This window comes from Eutrigla gurnardus, assembly GCF_963514095.1.
Source record: "Eutrigla gurnardus genome assembly, chromosome: 6".
Taxonomy (NCBI): domain Eukaryota; kingdom Metazoa; phylum Chordata; class Actinopteri; order Perciformes; family Triglidae; genus Eutrigla; species Eutrigla gurnardus.
In genome coordinates, this window is record NC_139920.1 from 16,004,924 (window position 1) to 16,024,012 (window position 19,089).

At 40.4% G+C, this 19,089-nt stretch overlaps 1 protein-coding gene across 1 annotated transcript; it reads right to left on the reverse strand.

Moving 5' to 3' along the window:
• Positions 1-10,897: 10,897 nt before the first annotated feature.
• Positions 10,898-18,563, reverse strand: LOC311014837 (uncharacterized protein). Its single transcript, XM_084011677.1, has 10 exons — positions 18,478-18,563; positions 15,973-17,770; positions 15,196-15,301; positions 14,788-14,935; positions 14,570-14,617; positions 14,282-14,359; positions 13,741-13,878; positions 13,195-13,278; positions 12,682-12,732; positions 10,898-12,369 (listed from the first exon to the last, which is right to left on the reverse strand). Exons 2-10 carry the CDS (start codon positions 17,477-17,479, stop codon positions 12,259-12,261), a joined length of 2,271 nt encoding a protein of 756 aa, XP_083867803.1. The 5' UTR covers positions 17,480-17,770; positions 18,478-18,563; the 3' UTR covers positions 10,898-12,258.
• Positions 18,564-19,089: the final 526 nt, after the last annotated feature.

Here is a 19,089-nt window from a genome sequence, read left to right on the forward strand (position 1 = left end):
TCCTACCGCCGGAAACTATGAATGTCAGTCTGTTTTGTGTTGAGAGATGTGTAGGCGGACTGAGAATGGGGGGGTCACCTTGTGTCAGACCCATAAAAACTGCAACAGAGAAATTGTGGAAATTACACAGCTGTAGGCCTACAGTAAGTTTAAAGTTGATTTACGGGAGGAACAACTCTTTCTATTGATGTTTTTAAAAAGTTAAGATTACAACTAGCAACACATTGGCTCGTCCACATTCTTACATAAAGACTTTGTCAGGGTGAATAATACAAGTAAAAGAAAATAGCCATTTTCAAGCTTTCAATATTGGAAATATATATATTATTTTTTTTTCAAAGTTCTCATGTTCTCAGTTAAGAGGATCTCGATACAAACTCATATCACTCCCGGGAAGAAAGCAAGGAAGTTTATATTCCCCAAATTTCAAGCACCTTCAACAAAATCCGTCTTTAAAATCAGTTTTTTTTCTCCCTATGTTGCAACATACAGACTAACAATACAGAGGTTTTGTCCATTTGTACCAAAGTGAATTTGAAGTCAATAAGCCTGAGGTGTTTTGGGTCTTTTTTTTTAAAGCAGAAACCCGGGGGAATTACAATCTTTCTTCTTTCCTATTGGAGCCTCTGGGCATTCTTGCGTCACACACATATACCCACAATCCTTTTCTGTATCTCCACACACAGCTGCACACACAAAGCCATTTAAACCACCGGCTTCCTGCTGGCTCACGCTTTACAGACATTGTATAGCCGAGTCCGTCCCATCAAGTTCATGGTAATAGAGGAGAGGGTGAGGCCCCGCTATCTGAGTGTGGACATGTGATTGCTCTTCGCCATGCGGAGGCACTGATTGTAAACACAGAGCACACACACTGGTGAGATATGCAGCACTGTGAGACACTCATCCGTCACACCGCTATGAATAAAGTCATAGGATGAATAGATATGTTTACAGGAGATAAACATGTATCTGCTGGGATGTAAACATCACCGCAATGTGACAAGTGATTGAGATGAAATTAATCTATTTAGGCCGGTTCAAATAGCTGCATTTTTATTTGCAGCCAAAGAGGGAAGGAAGGGATTACACTGAATTGAAAAGGGGGACAAAACAGAAGTGAATGCAAATCAATGCAATCCACGCTGCACAGACTCGATCTCACATTTATACATCCACGTCTAAACTAAAATATCTATAAATCATTGTATGCAAAGCAGGACTCGAGGCTGTTCGGACTCTGCTACGGAGATTAAAATACTACCACTACTATAATGCAACTACTGTTTTTTTCCACGATGCTTCCGCTCTGATCTCATTTCACGGGCATAATTCCTCCCCTCACTGTCTGGGCACCGAGACCGTCCAGAATGGGACTCCTCCATATTGATGAGAGATGATGCCACTGTGGGTGAGACTCACTGATTCCCGGTCGACCCCGCAAATCCCAGTTTGTTTGATTTGTGTTTAATGAATGATGTGTGTGAAAAGTGTGAGGTCAGTACACTGATGAGGTGTGTGTGTGTGTGTGTGTGTGTGTGTGTGTGTGTGTGTGTGTGTGTGTGTGTGTGTGTGTGTGTGTGTGTGTGTGTGTGTGTGTGTGTGTGTGCATGTAATTGTGTCTAAGGTGGGTGTGAGTGTGTTAGTTTATGTGTGTTGGTTTTTTCGACAGGAGGATTTGCTACTTGACACGACCGTGATTGAAACATTGCCATCTGGTCGTTTGAGAGGGGTGCTGGGACATGAGCATGTACACACACACACACACACACACACACACACACACACACACACACACACACACACAGACTGATATCAGCATGTCATATATAATTCACAGACACTGCAACAATGTCATTCAGCCTCTTCCCATCCCTATCAGGCAATAACACACACATATACATAAATAACACCACCGTCTCATATAAGTATGACTTTCTCTTGTTCTAACGAGACACTGCAGATTTACTTTTAAAGATCCTCAAACTTTCTCTTGACGCTCCTTTAATCTTCTTGTGTTTTGGCAACATGTTAACCTTTTTTCTGTATTAAATAGGAGAAAAAAGTCTTTGCATTTATCTTCCCGCATTCAGTATTTCTCCTTTCAAACAAATAACCCAACAAACCAATATGGGCTATTGTAACAATGGTGTTTTGCATCTTTTGAATGCCAGAACGAGCACATAACCTTGAAGCTGCAAAAGTGAGGTTGTGCTGGAAACCATGACGACAAAGGAATGAGATTTTAAAATATCAATTCTTTACTGTGAATATCACATTTGAGAGATTTTAAAAGCTGACGGTTACCTGCATCCTGACTTCTGTTAGCGCTGTAAGCACCATCAGCAACGAGCCGCTGGCTCAGGCGTTGGCATGTTGAGAGCCTTCAAGTGGCGATCCAAATGGTTATTGAGCGGCAATTTCTTCTCTAAATGTGTGACGGTCAGTTAATTTGGAATGGGCACAGTTTGTGCTATTTGCAGATCATTACTCAGTGTCAGACACATATTGCATCCTCTCACTGATCCCCACACACACACACACACACACACACACACTTGTAGATCCCTTGTTTGGAAAGCTGTTGCTATCCACTTTGCTCATCTGGTGTGCAGTGTGCGAGGCGTGCTGAGAGGTTTTGCCTACACACTGTGGTAGCTCGCTCTCTCGCTCTCTCACTCACCCTCTTTGCGAGTTTCACACACAGAGAGACATGAGCGTACAAGTTATGCAAGAAAATGTGGAGGCACAATTCTGTGCACATTTTATTCCTTTTATTCATTTGCGCTTGATTATCCATCTTTCCCCCACATACTGTGGACCCATATTGGAGATTGGGGGTGAGGGGCTTGGTTTCGAGGCAGAAGCTGGATGTTTCAACCATTCATCCATTACTTTTAGCGAGGTATTTTAACTGTTTATCCGTTCAAGGACTAGCATCCGAGACTACAGCAGAGGGAGGTTCTCGCCAGAAACAACCTGGATAGATAGGTCGAGGACATAAAGGCAATTGATAATCATAACGTGAAGCATGCATTCAGCGCTCTCTACAGTTGAAAGAGTATGCTTCAGCTCACAGATAATATGTAAGTTCTGTTTTCAGGGTCAGCCTTTGCTTCAAGTGTTTTTCCTCCACATCTCTTCGTCTCCTGGCGCTCAGTCTAAATGTAGGAAAATACAATCTTGGTTCCTTAGGCCTGTATGCAGTCAGAGAGACTCGGTTGGAAGCACAAATCAAACGTATGAAGGCATGTACACATACACAGTATGCAATCATGAGTTGACCAGCAGCGTTTTCTTTGTGCGAGTGTGTGTGTGTGATTTTGATTCGACAAATCTGCAATCAGCATGAGAGAGAGAGAGAGAGAGTGAGTGAGTGTGAGAGAGAGAACCCTGGAGGTAGACTGGGTTATTATTTCAATCAGTGGACAGTGTGTGTTAAAATATAAACAGTGGAGTGGAACAGGCAAACAAACAGCCTCCAAGCATCAAATACTTTACATTCAACACACACGTACAGGCACACTTCTGAAGCTCTCTCTCACACACACATACACACACATTATAGATACCCAACATGTTGTACACGGGCTTTATGTAAGATATGTTGGAGAACTAACCCAGGAAAATAAATGCTGAAGTATGTTCAGCATCGTGTCTCTGTATATATACATGTTTATGTCTCTGTATATATACATGTTTATGTCTCTGTATATATACATGTTTATCTCCATGGATGTCTCATACATGTTTATCTCAATGAATGTCTCTGTATATATACATGTTTATCTCAATGAATGTCTCTGTATATATACATGTTTATCTCAATGAATGTCTCTGTATATATACATGTTTATCTCCATGGATGTCTCTATACATGTTTATCTCCATGAATGTCTCTATACATGTTTATCTCCATGAATGCCTGTATATATACATGTTTATCTCCATGAATGTCTTTGTATATATACATGTTTATCTCAATGAATGTCTCTGTATATATACATGTTTATGTCTCTGTATATATACATGTTTATCTCCATGGATGTCTCTGTATATATACATGTTTATCTCCATGAATGTCTCTGTATATATACATGTTTATCTCAATGAATGTCTCTGTATATATACATGTTTATGTCTCTGTATATATACATGTTTATCTCCATGGATGTCTCTGTATATATACATGTTTATGTCTCTGTATATATACATGTTTATCTCCATGGATGTCTCTGTATATATACATGTTTATGTCTCTGTATATATACATGTTTATCTCCATGGATGTCTCTGTATATATACATGTTTATCTCCATGGATGTCTCTGTATATATACATGTTTATCTCAATGAATGTCTCTGTATATATACATGTTTATCTCCATGGATGTCTCTGTATATATACATGTTTATCTCCATGGATGTCTCTGTATATATACATGTTTATGTCTCTGTATATATACATGTTTATCTCCATGGATGTCTCTGTATATATACATGTTTATGTCTCTGTATATATACATGTTTATCTCCATGGATGTCTCATACATGTTTATCTCAATGAATGTCTCTGTATATATACATGTTTATCTCCATGGATGTCTCTGTATATATACATGTTTATGTCTCTGTATATATACATGTTTATCTCCATGGATGTCTCTATACACGTTTATCTCCATGGATGTCTCTGTATATATACATGTTTATCTCCATGAATGTATATATACATGTTTATCTCCATGAATGTATATATACATGTTTATCTCCATGAATGTCTCTGTCCCACAGAGGATGTTTCTTTAATGGCAGACAACACTGGGCGGCAGAGAGGAAATGCAGTTTACTGTTGTTTTTTTCTGCAGGGAAGGCTTAAAGAAAGAAAACGGATGGTCTAAAAATGCATACAACTAACATCTATTATTGTTGGAATATGTGTTCACTCCAATGAACATGGCCAGTTAGTTCATTCTGGAAAGCTCGATCTCTGAAGAGCAAAGCCTCACAGAGTTCAGATTGCTCGTTTACACGATTTTTCTAGTTTGACGAACTGAATGGAATAAACTACAGGTTTATCATAATGACAAATAATAATACAATATGATAAATATGGGGATGACAATAGAGTTTTATAGAACAAAGGCATGTGGTATACCAGGGGATTTACTGAAGATAGATTACCTGATAGTTCAATTTGCTTGGTTGATTATAATAACACATGTCAAATCATTTAGCACTGCAAATGCACCATGAGCATAACGCAAAATTGGTATGTAGAATTGAGTCTTTGTCTTCCACTGAGCCATGTAATCGAGACTCAAACCCCCCCACACACACACCAGACAATCTGATAATCAAAACCGACACAACAGCTGTATTCCCGGCTCGAAACTGCGGGATCATTTTATTGCTGCTTGCGAGGCTTTGTCTGCCTCCTCTCAAACAAAGTAACCTTACTCTGAAGAGACACAACTACGCTTTTCTCCGAGTTCTCAAATTGTAGTGTTGAGTGTTAGTCTGCATATATACTGTGCCCACACACTGTATACAAACGCATGATGTATGTAGAGGAGGTAGGAGGGAGACAGCTTCACATAGAGCATAATTAGTGTGGACAGAGGAATGAAGACGTCAAAGCCAGCGTAAGTAAAGTAAGAGCAGCATTCAACATCCTCATTACCATCTGGAAAACAAAAAAACACCTTACATGTAAAACTGAAATTAAATGTTTTGATTGAAACTTCTAATCTGTTGGAACATGGATAAAAAAAAAATACCCACAGACATTGATCAACCATTGCATCCTGGGAATCTACGGGCCAGAAACCATCACCAACAACAACCTGTGGGAGCGCAGCAAACAAGAACCCATAGAACTTCAAATCAGGAGAAGGAAGTGGAGCTGGAGAGGCAACACACTCAGAAATCATCAAGCAGGCATTAAGGTGGAACCCTCTCTGCAAGAGAAAGAGAGAAAGACCGAGAACCACCTGGGGAAGAAGGATAGAACGCGAGGGGCTGTCATAGCAACAACTCAAAAAGCACAAGACCACAACAAGACAACAAATATGTGCATTTTGTGGTCAAATCAAATGTGATTTTTCGTTAAATTTACTGCAAAAGCAGTTAAAAAAATCTGCTGCAAAATTAGCTAATTTCAGTGTTTATGCATGTCTGCATCAATCTGATGTCTCGGGTAAATAACACAGGCACCATGATATGATAGAAGATGTTGGAGGACGGGATGATGAGGAAGATTAAGATGTCCATCTGTTGTAGAACAGGCAGCGTGGGGAGCAACTCCTTGGTATGATGCCCGAATTATTGGAAATGGGGGAAACACATCTCTTAAATGGGGAGAAGAAATTCAACATTTGTATTAATACCAACACCGTGTGTTAGATGTGAATCAGCAAAAAGCAGTATTCAAAAGGGAGACAGTAAGTAAATATATATATAAATATTTTGGGTAACCAAAATCAATAACTGAATAGCAGAATAAACTGAATGAATGACTCTACGAATTAGTGAGTTAAGCTTTGGGCCCATTGAATCTAATAAAGAAAACCTTCAGAGAGGCAATGATTGCAGAGTACAAAAAACATCAAAAAACAGTCCGATTCAAGGTTTTCCATTTTGGTATTCAGGGAAATAACATTTGTACATGTATACCAACATTGCAACAGCTTTTTCTTGCTGTAATCATTCTACCTGGTCATACTGAAAGGAAGGAGATCCCTTTCTAATGAGCTTTCCATGTAAGAGATGAGGTACAAAATCCACAAAGTCCTCTTCTGTGCAAAAATATGTTCTAAAGCTTGTCTCAAATGAATATGAGACTTCAACAGTATATCTAATCAAGTGGATAATATATAGACCTTATTATGATGAAAATCCTCCTTTGTGTTTCTCCAGGCCGTCTTTCCTTGAAAGTATTTCAAGATTAAACCACCTCTATCAGACAGTCTTATTCATGTTACTGTGCTACTGTAATGGAAGAATACAACTTGCTCCTCTCCTAGAGTGTGGTACCTAAACCAACTCTGTCCTCAAGACTTTTATCATCCTGTTATCAGTAAGTCTCACCGCGGAGGACAAGCTCTCTGACTGCTTTATCAGTCAGCATCAGGCTGCCTAACTCTCTCTACTGCTATGATCCCTTTGCAAAGGTTTAATAAAACAGACAAAAGTTCTTGCAAGGTTTCTCATCCACATTTAGCTTCCTGTCTAATATCTGTAATTATTGCATAGCTCCTGCAGCGCTGGACTCCTCAGATCGTATAAACTGTCCGACCCCCTCTCTTAACTGAGCTCTCACCACATCTAAATGTCCTTATAAGATCCAAACTCTTTTACTCTCCTCTTCTCTGAGCTTTCGTCTCTCTTTCTTACCTTCTTCTCAATCTCTACTAAATAAATCCTTCTTTTCTTACCCACTTCACATCCTCCCTCTCCCATTCCTTTTCTGTAAAACAGTTTCACTCAAACAATGACATTAAGAAATCGTTAATCGGTGCTAATAAAGAGTTACTCTCATCATATGGCTCTTTCAAATCCCAAGACCCATCTGGTTTGTTTCTTTAAGGACTGTAGAGATATCAAGTCAGGATGACCTGCACGGCTGCTTCGACCGTACAGGCTGCTCCGTGTCTGGAAACTCGTCTAATGAACACACAGGTGCATTTCAGGGCTACATGGATGGAGCTAGCAGTCCTTCATCCAAATGAAAGCATGTACGTTTCTAAATGAATTCAAAAACTGTTTTTGGTACAAAGAACAGAGCTGTCATGCAGAGAAATCTTAATATATACCAACAAGATTACATGTATATTCAGCTGAGATCATCTCAAATGGAATGAAATGCATGAGAGGCACTTAATAATAATACTTCTATCATGCCTGTTTCTTCCTTGTGAGATTAGAATTTGTGTCGTCATTCCAGATCTGCTCCTACAATGGATTTTACAAAAATACTAAAGGGTTTTATTTCTTACTTTAATTTATAGTTCCTAAAATAAAGACTCCTCAGCTCTAAATGACTTCAAATGTTCTCACTTCCCTGGTAATGAAACTGAAATATTAGAAGGAGTACCTGAAGATAATTTACATTCTCACTTTTTATTCGAACATTTAGAGCCCCCACTAGTTCGTTTTAGCCTGAAAGAGCTGAAAGTAAGAGTGTTGTGTTTTGTGTTAGATTGAAGTACTTTTTGGTTACTTTTAATAATGGATCTCTCAGAAAACATGATTTAATGGTAAACCTCAGTCTCAAAGCAGCCCTGCAGGACTTGCATCTCTCTACGGTATATTTTCCTCTGTAACAGAACAGAAGTGTGAATTCTACTTGAATTAATGCAGGTAGAAATAATTTGAATTTCCAGATATCATTCAAATAAAAAATGCCTGCCGTTGCTGTCTGATAGTGCTATACTGCTTTGATGCTGTGACTTGGGGGACACCAATGTGACACATTTTTTTTTATTTAATTACATTTTTCACCTTGGCAGCTTTAATCATAATAAATGTCTCCTTAACCAAATACATAATCAGTGATTTTACTGGCCACCATCCAGCTTCAGTCACTTAATGATACAACTAATACTCACAGTGTTACTTGTTTGTAGCTTGATAGCCTGTGTTACCTATTGATGACGTTGTGCTTTTGTTTTTTGGGGTATATTTTTGTGAAGTTGATAGTGCTAAGAAGTGAACATAGTCGTTGTGACGTCACCTATTGCTTTGTGGACTCTGGTTTTGAAATCCCGAATTTTTTACGAGTGAATAGAAGTGACCACATTTGGGCTGCGATGGAGCGACGGGTGGATCCGACGAACACAAGCAGCAGAGCGGTGCCCCGAGCAGCAACCTTACTGGATCTGGATCCATCTGGCATCTGATGCAAAGCTGTTAACAAAATTAGCTTCCATAAGTGTTAAAGTAATCTCCGTAGCTTCGTCTATAGCATATATGGTCATCATTAGGGATAGAAACCTGTTGAAACTACTAAACAGATTTAAGGTGCCCAAAACAAATGCAACACAGACTCTTACAGATTAGATGTAATGCTGGTTCCTAGCATTTGGCTCTTTACACCGAAGCACTTTACTTGGACTGGTCGTTCCTGTTAAGCTTTTAAAACATCAATGTGCCAAGAGCATATCTGAGTTATACGTCTTGCCTTTTGGAGTTTTTATTTATCAGCAGTGGTGACTTGATTTGGGCCATGATCTGATATTTATTTGAGTTATATTTCAGTTTCGTTGTCCTATTTGTGGGAGGATATTTTGTTTTATGTGCTTCTAAGAGTATTCTTAGTCCCTGGCTGGAAATGACGTTTCCCTCGGGACAATAAAGCTGAAGTTGAAGTTGGGAGCTACAGACAGTTAGGCATCAGAGAGACAAGAGGGATTTATATATTTTAAAGACCAACACAGGCAAGTAGAATGTGGGAAAAGATGAGGACAAGTCTGACTAAGGGACAGATCCCAGAAGAAATGTACTCAACTCACTCAGGGAGAGCAGTTTACTTCTGCCTCTTATCGGCTACGTAGTTTCCCCACATTAGAGAGAAAGTCACACTTTGCACTTAACCTGCCTATGTAGAGCTGAATTAGGTTCAATGGGAGAGAAAGACACTCTCATCTATGAGGCCTACTTTACATCCAGACTGCACAGCACGAAAGCCAACCTCCATAATGATGAAGGTAATATTTAACTTAATTTAATAGTTGATCCGTTCTCTGCTCCTGATAAATGTTGATCAGGATTATTGAGGCACTTTCAGCTCAGTTGAGAATGCTATTCCTGGTTGGTCGATGAGATTTTAATTGCATGTAGACAAGAATGAAGTGAAACAGCTTGGCAACCATACGTTATCTGTTATTTCTGTTGTTGGTTGGAGCATTTGCATTTATCAATGTTTTGCCAGCAGCAGCTCCGTAGTTGCTAGCAGCAACAGAATGTTATCAACGTCACATCCACCATCCTGTCATTCAAGGTACTGATCATGGAAAAGGTTGGTGGTGACCCCTGAACGGGGAGAACCCTTTGTGTTTATGTTTTTAGTGCACATATGAAGATGAAGTGATGAAGCCCGAGCAGCAATCTCAAACTGTAACTCGCCTTTTTATAACGCACATAATTAGCATAAAGCTGTACTTAAAGGTTAATGCATTTGCAGGCCTGTGTAATGCTAATTGTGACATTAAAGTATGTAGTGCTAAGATAAACAGACTTGTTATTATTAGCAGACCATCCCTCACCCAGTAGGCAAGTCAAGCAACACACGAAACCTCAAACCAGTTCCAGGGGCACGACCATGTTTCTGACCTCTCTGGATGAGAAAAATAAAAGGATGACCATCGCAAGATAATTGCAGATAAAGGGCCCCCTCTTCTGGTAACTATGTGGTAATGCAGTAGTTCATTCTTTCAATTTCTTTTACACACTGATGCTTTCATCCCCCACTAATGTAAAGATCTGATTATGATAAGAGATTGTTTTTCCTCAAATAGAACTCGTTTGATGAGACTTTGATGTTGAGATGAGGTTCATAAAACGATTATCTCTCACACAAACTGTCAGAATTTAGTTAACTCCTCTCCTCTCTTTTGACCAGGATGTTTTGTTTCTATCGCTGCTGGATCTCAAGGACATCCGATAAAAGGAGAAACATTTGAAACAAGCACTGCTGGATAAATGTGGAGTGTGGAAACTAGACGAGGATATTTTAGGAGAGAAAAAACCCTCATGTATCACCACAAGTGCAGCTTAAAATACATCATCCATCCCTTCATAGATGCTATGTGTGGTTGCATCTCTGCTTCAGCATATTTGGGATGTTGTTCATCACCCCAGTGTAAAAACTACTTGAGAGAAAAGCTGCAACAAAATTCCCAGCAGTATTGGCCTTTTAATAACAACAATAAAAACAGTAAAGAAACAACTGTGGGTTTTTAGCCAAAGCAAGCATGTACAGTAGTAGGCCAGTATAAGTACAATACAAACTGTAAGTACATATAACTGAATATAACAATAAAATCAAGGTCAGACAGAAAACTTAACCAAAACAGCTGAGGTCCACTTGTTTCTCTGTTAAGAGCCCACTCTGTAACTGTGACTGCACCGGTGTTAATGCACCCATGTGAAGCAGTCACTCAATAAAATAAAGTCAAAATGGAGAAACTCCTCAAATGAAAACCGGTGGTCCTCGCATCAGCAGCTAGCTGTACAGTTTAATATGAAATTCACTAACCAGCATGAGAAACTGTTTTCAACTCAAAATGATGGGTTTAAGAGTCAAACAAACGGAGGCAGGAAAATTCTTGTGCAAGACATATCCATCATAAGGATGTGATCACAATCAAACAATAAAGCAGAAAATAATAGGGTGGGGAAAAAAACTGGAATTTTAATAAGAAATTTGTTGGGCTATGTTGTCAAAATCTTCATACTTTAAACAAACAAACAAAAATTTACCTTGAAAAATTAAATCCCTGGTTCAAGCCGCAGCCAAAAAGTGCCACTAGGCCGTACGATGCTAAGTCTGCACCCTGTGAGGCAGCCAGGAAGAACATGTGGTCAGTACATTCAGTTGGTATTCTATACTCTCCATGGATAGGCCTCTAACCGTGCAAATAGTCCAAGAGAAGGAAACCAACTCAAACCTTCAAGTTTTACGTGAACGGTTGGTCCACTGAATCAAAACAGCCTAACTTTATTAAACACGTTACAAAACACACATGTAACTGCAAGTATGATACTGCTGCAATGTCCAAAATAAACAGTTTAAAATGTCATTCGGGTTAAAATGGCCATCTGGGATTTAAGGCCACTCCATTTGGGATGGAAGGTCTGTCCTATTGGTCAGGCTGGTCCAACGTCTGGGTTCTCAGTCCAAATCAGAGCTTCCTTGTGTCCATTTGGTTGAAATCCACTGGGGAAGGTACATGTAGAACGCAAAATCAACCTGATGGGTACAGGTGCAGCATTTCTGTGGGTCAGTAGGGGGCCACGTCAGTAGTTCTTCGCAAGTAATACTCTGCTAATCCACAGACTTTTACTGAACTCCAAAGGTCCAAATGGCCAGTCACTCTGCAATCAGTCAAAGAGGCAGAGCGGTGGTCAGGGCTCCCAGGAATACAGAGGGCCATGTTGTGTTAGCTTACGTAACAGACAGTCAAAAACACAGGCCATCTGACAGACCATCTCATATGAGCAGGCAAGCAATGAGAGAAAAGTGACCATTATCTGTCGATCAATCGTTGAGGTGACAGTCACACAGCTCCTTGTGGATTCTCTTGCGGATACGCGGCATGTCCTCCTGACTGAACAGAAGAGGCTGCCTCACAGACAGACAACGGCAGTACTGACAGACCAAGACAGAAAGAAAAAATAGTGAGGGAGAATGATCCACAACCACAGCTAGGTATATTCAACGTGGACAATGATGAACGTTTCTCTCTAGTGTCTTTTGTCCCCCTTTGAGAACGAGAAATGATCAGATGTGTGCAGAAAGCTGGGGCAGGGAAGACAAGCTGGAGACACAGCCGCACTTTTATTAATTGTTGTGTCAGGATGAAAAGACACATGAAGCAAAGAGAGGGAGCAAACAGGTACAGGAGACGGGGAAAATCAATGCATGATGAATGAAGCACAGAAGGAAAGAATAAGATCTCACCTCAAGGACAAAAACTCCACAGTCACTGTCGTTTTTCTGCTGAGGAATGCCCTGAGGAGTCAACGAGATACAGTCAGGCAGAGGACACACAAATATATGTATATATTTACTGTGCACACATGCATTCGTAATATATGTTTGGATTTATAGTGAGACAGTTATTAAGAAACGGTTACTGGGAAATAAAGGCATGCAACAGTAACTTGATGTTTTGTTCGTAAAAAAAGTAACTCTTCAGTCCAGCAACACACAATAAGGACACAAAAATGTGTTATTAATGCGCATTTACATAAATAAACAACATTTTCAGTGTCCTGCAGATACGTTAGAACCATTCTGGTGTTATTGGAATTCAAATGGTATCAGGGAGTCTTCCGTTTATCATAATCAACAATACGAAGGAGGTTTCCCATTTCTGCATTTGACTAACATCAACTGTGCCACGCGATATACATTTTTTCAGGAAAACAATGTGAACACAGCATGAGAATTCCAGTCCAGGTTTAGAGTTACCTTGATGATGGTAATCTTCCAGCCTTTCTGGAAAGCTGCCTGTTGCTTCTCTCTGGCTTCAGACTGAAGATACTTCATAATGTTCTGATAGGAAATCACATACATTATGCTGAAATCTCTAGCAAACATTAATACTCACTTCTATTAGTACTTCTACATTTCCACTGTGAGACAGTATTTATACGAGTGATTTTATGAATGCTCTATACTTTCAATAATGACAACAAATTCAGATTCAAGAACACTGTGTGGATTGCATTGTGCTTGTATCGGAATAGTCTAGTTAATTAGATGGTGAGAAGATGGGCTACATTTATACAGGAAAATGTATGGTTTCAAAAAGTTGTTCTATCAATTAATTTAATATCTAAATATGTTCTGCTTGATTACAGTTTATTTCACTGGCACATTCTGACTGTTTCTGACATCAAACTGAGAATACAACTAGTCTGGATTACTGATAATCTTGTTTGTTCCACAGATTCAAAATCACCCAGAGGCTTGAAACAATGAAGTACAGATGTTAACATGCACAGAGGCACTCACATCTGTGGTGTGTCGGAAGACGATGCCTTGGCTGTCGTAGTAACTGATGGTTTTGGTCGCCATGGTGACCGTGATGAGAGACCAGTGGATTTCTAAGTGGATGGGAAATAGCAGCAGCCACTTGGAGAACAGGTCAACCTGAAACAACCCCACAAATTAACAGAAACCCAAATTGGATTTCGGTATAATAAGAAATGTTGCAGATTATCGGGCAATAATTTCCGAACGGACAGGTTTTCAAATACTTTTTGATAACGTTTGACATCCTTAACTTGAACGGCTAATCACTAAGGTAGTTGGAAATGGTCATTTCAAGGATTAGATATTTTCACGTTATACAAATATAATTTAGACTGTGGTTGAACACAGTGGCAACCAGAACAAAACAAATAGTTTAAATCTAGTTTCCTGCAACAACTGGGCAATTGGGCAACTGGGCCAGAACTAATATAGTGACATTAAAATTCTATTATTATCACTTTACTGTAAACACTGAACTGAAAATGGCGAAATTTGAAACTGCTTCAGTCTTCTTTCTTACTTTTTTAGTCCATCTCTTCACACCATCGTAACCCTTGGCAACCAGCTGCTTGTGGAAAAAGCTGTTGAAAAAATGAACCTGAGGGAGAGAAATAATAAAAAAAATATATCAATATATACAATTTAAAAAAAAACTAAAAATCTAAATACTATCCTAAAAGTCTTAAAACAATGAAATAATATTCTCCTCACTCCTACAGAGAGCACTTTTTTTAAATGTAACAAATCCTATTCTACATCCTTTTACTATATAAAAGTTTGTCTTTTCAAGCATACAAACACACATCACCTTGTGTTGTGTCGCCTCCATGATGAGTTCTCCATACATGTTGATAATCTGAGCAAAAGGAGGTGCAAAGATTCAATGTAGTACAATGTAATACAATAAATATGATATTTGTTGTCATTAATGCTGGATTTAAAGTGATGTTTGGGTTTAGAAGCCCTGAAAGATTAAGATGTGTGAAGGTGGCAGGAATGTGATTCTCAAGCTATAATACCCTTTACCTGGTCATTGAGCCAGTTCTGTTCCTCCAGCGTGCCAAGGTCCTCCAGGCCCAGGGTGTGTTTGTTATACGACACCATGAAGCCTGCAATAGGAGCGGAGGCCAGCCCTGCTCTGTACCGCGTCATCTCTCTTTTGATGTCCAATTCCCTAAAAAAAAAACAAGAGCCATGCAAACAAAGCATTTATTATACCTTCAAGGACGTTTCAAAGAATATGACACAATATGCCTTGAGGTCAGCGATTAAAAAAAAAAACAACACACACAAGGATACAACTTTTTAAACAGAAATGAAACTGCTACAGTGTGATGTTGATTTAATGGATTTTGATTTTATATACAATTATATAACTAGATATTTGTGTGTGTGTGTGTGTGTGTGTGTGTATGTGTGTGTGTGCGTGCTAACCTGCTGCTGAGGTCAGAGGTGCCTTTCTTTTTCAGGTATTCCAGGACATCACTTTCACTTAGAGGAATGAAACTGCCGTACTTCATGTAGAAGCTCTCCAGAAACTCTGAAAGAGAGGAGATCATTATCACTGAATCCTATGATGTGTCAGTTTAAAAACATCAGCGGGTTGTTGTTTGGAAGAGGGGAAGTTTTGTTTTGTGTGATGATAAAACCCAAATTCAAAAAACAGATTTGAAATCCATCGCGGAAAATCCTAGACTTGTTTGTTCAGGCCTGTGTTACTAAATTCAAGGAGCGTTACTAGGCATGGGACCATATGAAAATCTCCTGTCATGATTAACCTGGCCAAAATAGTTAGTGACTACAATAATCCAGAACAAAAATCGAACTTTGTGTAAAATCCCCATTCCATATGTGCAGAGGACCCATTAGTTCATACCCATGTGAAAATCTTGGTGACTCAGAGCTGATCTTAAATAAGGTTCATCCTGAAAGCTAAAATATTCTTGGCTTTCTGGATTTTTTTTATATTATGCTAGATGAGCACGTTACAACAAAACATAAAAATACTTTGTGCATATCTGCTTAGAAACTGTCTCAAGAACACATAAATTGAGGTCATACCCAGAAAATTCAGTCTTAATTTTGGAAATAAAATAGCCCATAGAAGTTAAACATTTCCTTACATTTCTTATGACAGAAAAGGTGCAATCCTCAGCACAAAGATCAATGATTTACTCCGCTTCATTTAAACAAACCAAGAACACATCTTACCGTGGATCATATCAGTAAGCTGCTCCAGGCGTTCTTCATTCTGCTTCTGTCCATCTCGTCTTGTTGCTATTTCTGACTGTTCATTGCCCCATACTTCCTCCATCCCCCCCCTCTCCCAGGTTCCAGGCTCACAGTACAGCCTGTGGTCTCTTAATGCCCAGCTGTACTGCATGCTGCACACTGTAATAGGGCCCTGGAATGAAGCAGCAACCGCAGCTGGATGAGAAGTTTCCACTTCCATAAGTGCAGAGCAGTGTTCAACATCTGTTGGTGTGGTGCTAATTCCGTTAGACAGAGTAACTGGTACAGACACCGAGTCTGTTCTGTCAAGACTTTTGTCCACCTGCATCTTAGAATCCAGGTCCTGGAGAGATCCTGAGTGTGAAGGAGGACCAGACTGTTGCAAGATAGAAAGAAGCCCATTTGCCTTTTCCCTCATAACCACATTACAATCCTTCACATCCTCTTCAGGTTCAGTGTCACTCAGGTTTACCGTGTCCCCGTTTCCAAAAGAAGATTTTGAGCTGGGGTCAGTTTGCTCTCCCTGGTCCATCTCTGCATCTTTGTTTTGCCCCTGCCGCAGCACAAACTGTATCGGTGCCGGGGCATCTATTTTAGAACTGATGACACCACCACCTAAACATCCCTTGTTTATTCCACCGTCTGATTGCATTTTTAATGCAGATGTACCTCCCACCATTCCCCTCCCTCCTCTCCCTCTAACTACCGATGTTCCCCTGCCTGCCATTCCTGACAATATTATCTCCACATCCCTGCTTTCATCACCTCCTATACCCCCTGACCCTCCTGTCAACATGTCCTCCTTTTTCTGCCCATCCATTTTCTCTGGAGCAACATAGTTCCTTATTGGTCCATCCTGCAGGGAGACTGTGACAGGGAGAGCAACAGGCGGTTGTGACCGAGTATCGTCCACTACTAGAGTCGTTTGCACCTTCTCATATCGTTCATCTTCATCCTCTGCTTCCTCCACCATTCCCGTGGTTGGACCAAAACACTTGAAACTTGTCAGCTGGCCATCCACTTTCCTCTTTGGGGTGTCTCTGGGGTCCCTTCCGACCCCTCTCGCTCTCCCTCTCCCCCTCCCTCTGCCCGAGGTTCTGACATTGTGTCCTGTACTGTTGGGACCACAGCAGTCACAGGCTTTCGGGGTCCTCTTCCTGCCCGACGTACGGCCATTGACTGGGCCCAGAGTGGTGGAAGGTGTCTGTGTAGAGGACCAGGCTGACACTGGGCTTGAGATAGTGGTAAGTGCTTTTGCTGGGCAGACAACAGGGGGCTCAGTGTCAGCAGGAGTCAGAGTAGAGGGCTGGGTCAAGACTGAGTTGGATGCAAGGTCTGCGGTGAGGAGTTTTGCAGGGGTCAGGTCCTGATCTGTAGTATCTCCAGGGGGAGGCACTAGAGGAGGAGGTGCTGTAGCAGGAATAATTAAATGAGGTGATGCTGATGGTGATGTTTTCATTGGGGATGGAGAGCCGCTGTGAACCATGACGTCCTCCTTTGGCTCTTCAACCCCATCCCCAACACCCCCTCTCCACACTCCTGTCCTCTCCTTCCTGTGGTCCTCTGAATATTAGGCGTCGTGGTCCGTTCCTGTCTTGGTTTTTAGTTTTAGTGTCCCTCCAGGTATTCTTCAGTAAATTACTTTTGCTGTGTCGAAAAAGAAGTTTTTTGTCAAGCCTTTCCAACCATAGAGGCTATCGACTTGACAACAAACCAGAACAGAGCAGGTTTATTAAGTGTTCCTCAGTGACGGGTAGAGTAACACCACCATGGTCCCCTAATAAGAGCACAGGGAGAGGAAGTTAGCAAGCTCAATTAGCTGTATATGTGTCACTTAATGACTGTTCAGATACAGTAGACGATTAAAGTTTTATCTTGCAACTAACACTAAATCCGTTTTTTTCACAAATGTATGACGACTAAAGAACATGTTAACTGACTAACCATAAAAACGGGGGTTTATAACCGAAACTCGTAGATAGCCGATATTAGCAACATAGCAGCGAGCATTGTTGAGCTGCAAATACTCAGCGTATGCCGATTAATTCAGCAAATGTGCTAGACATAAGCATATTTGCCAGCTTCTGATAAAATTCGCACAATCGATTCAAGTCATAAAGTTAACTAGCGTTCCGTTACCTCTGATATTGTGACAGTCGCTGCTGGAGAATACCGCCGTATCTTTGAGCATATAACGTACTATCAGATAATTTGGACAATAACTACCACAATTCAACTAGTATCGCATTGTCGAAAGTTTTGCGTAACTTAGTTATTCCTTTCGAGCTAGCTAAATGATCGAACTGCAACCAAAACAGAGGCGAAAACACAAAGCAGCGACTCCACACATTTCCTCCATTTTCAGTAGGAAGTTGGAGGCGTCTAAAGACAAAAGAGGAGCTACGAAGCAGGTTTTTTTTAAATGATATGGAGTACAAGCCGAAAGCATGACGGAAAGCGAAAAGAGACACCGTTGTACAGTACCTTGTCTATGAAATAACAAACTGAGTTTCATCTGACCACGATTCGAAGAAACAACAATCCAAATCGTCGTCGCACGTTGATTGCGTCACGGCGTCGGGCTCAGAAAGCCTCGGCTGCGTCGGATACTCTCTTCTTCTTCTGTTGGATTTGATTGGCGGCTGGCATCCAGTTTACAGGTGCATTGCCGCCACCTACCGGACTGGAGTGTGGTACATTCGATGTGCAGTTAGGATAGATGACAAAACCAGAAAAAAAGGTCAGATGCTCTCCTGAGGTAACGTTAACCTTCAAATCCTCCTGCTGTATTGCTAATTCGATTTATCGAGAAACTACGGAGCCAGAAACATTTCTAGAATTTGTATTTAATAGTTGACAGCAAGAAGAAATTTTTACAATTGGATGTCATAGATGTCATTGATTGTGAATTAATCCGTTTTGCCAAAGCAGATTCTCAAAATAAAAATGCAATATGCACTATATGCACTATCACCACTGCTGTTCTGCATAGGCCTGAACCCCCTCAGTCAGATCATCACGAAGAGTGGCTACGGGCAGGGCTGCCCCTGACCAAAATGGGGCCCTAAGCAAAAACATTTCTTCGGCTCCACTACT

Excerpts from the sequence above, each read along its gene's own strand:
- LOC311014837 (XM_084011677.1), bottom strand. The coding sequence starts at position 17,479 with ATGGTTCACAGCGGCTCTCCATCCCCAATGAAAACATCACCATCAGCA. Across the intron at positions 15,302-15,972 it reads GCTTACTGATATGATCCACG|AGTTTCTGGAGAGCTTCTAC; the intron begins GTAAGATGTGTT and ends CCTCTCTTTCAG. Across the intron at positions 13,879-14,281 it reads TGAAGAGATGGACTAAAAAA|GTTGACCTGTTCTCCAAGTG; the intron begins GTAAGAAAGAAG and ends GGGTTGTTTCAG.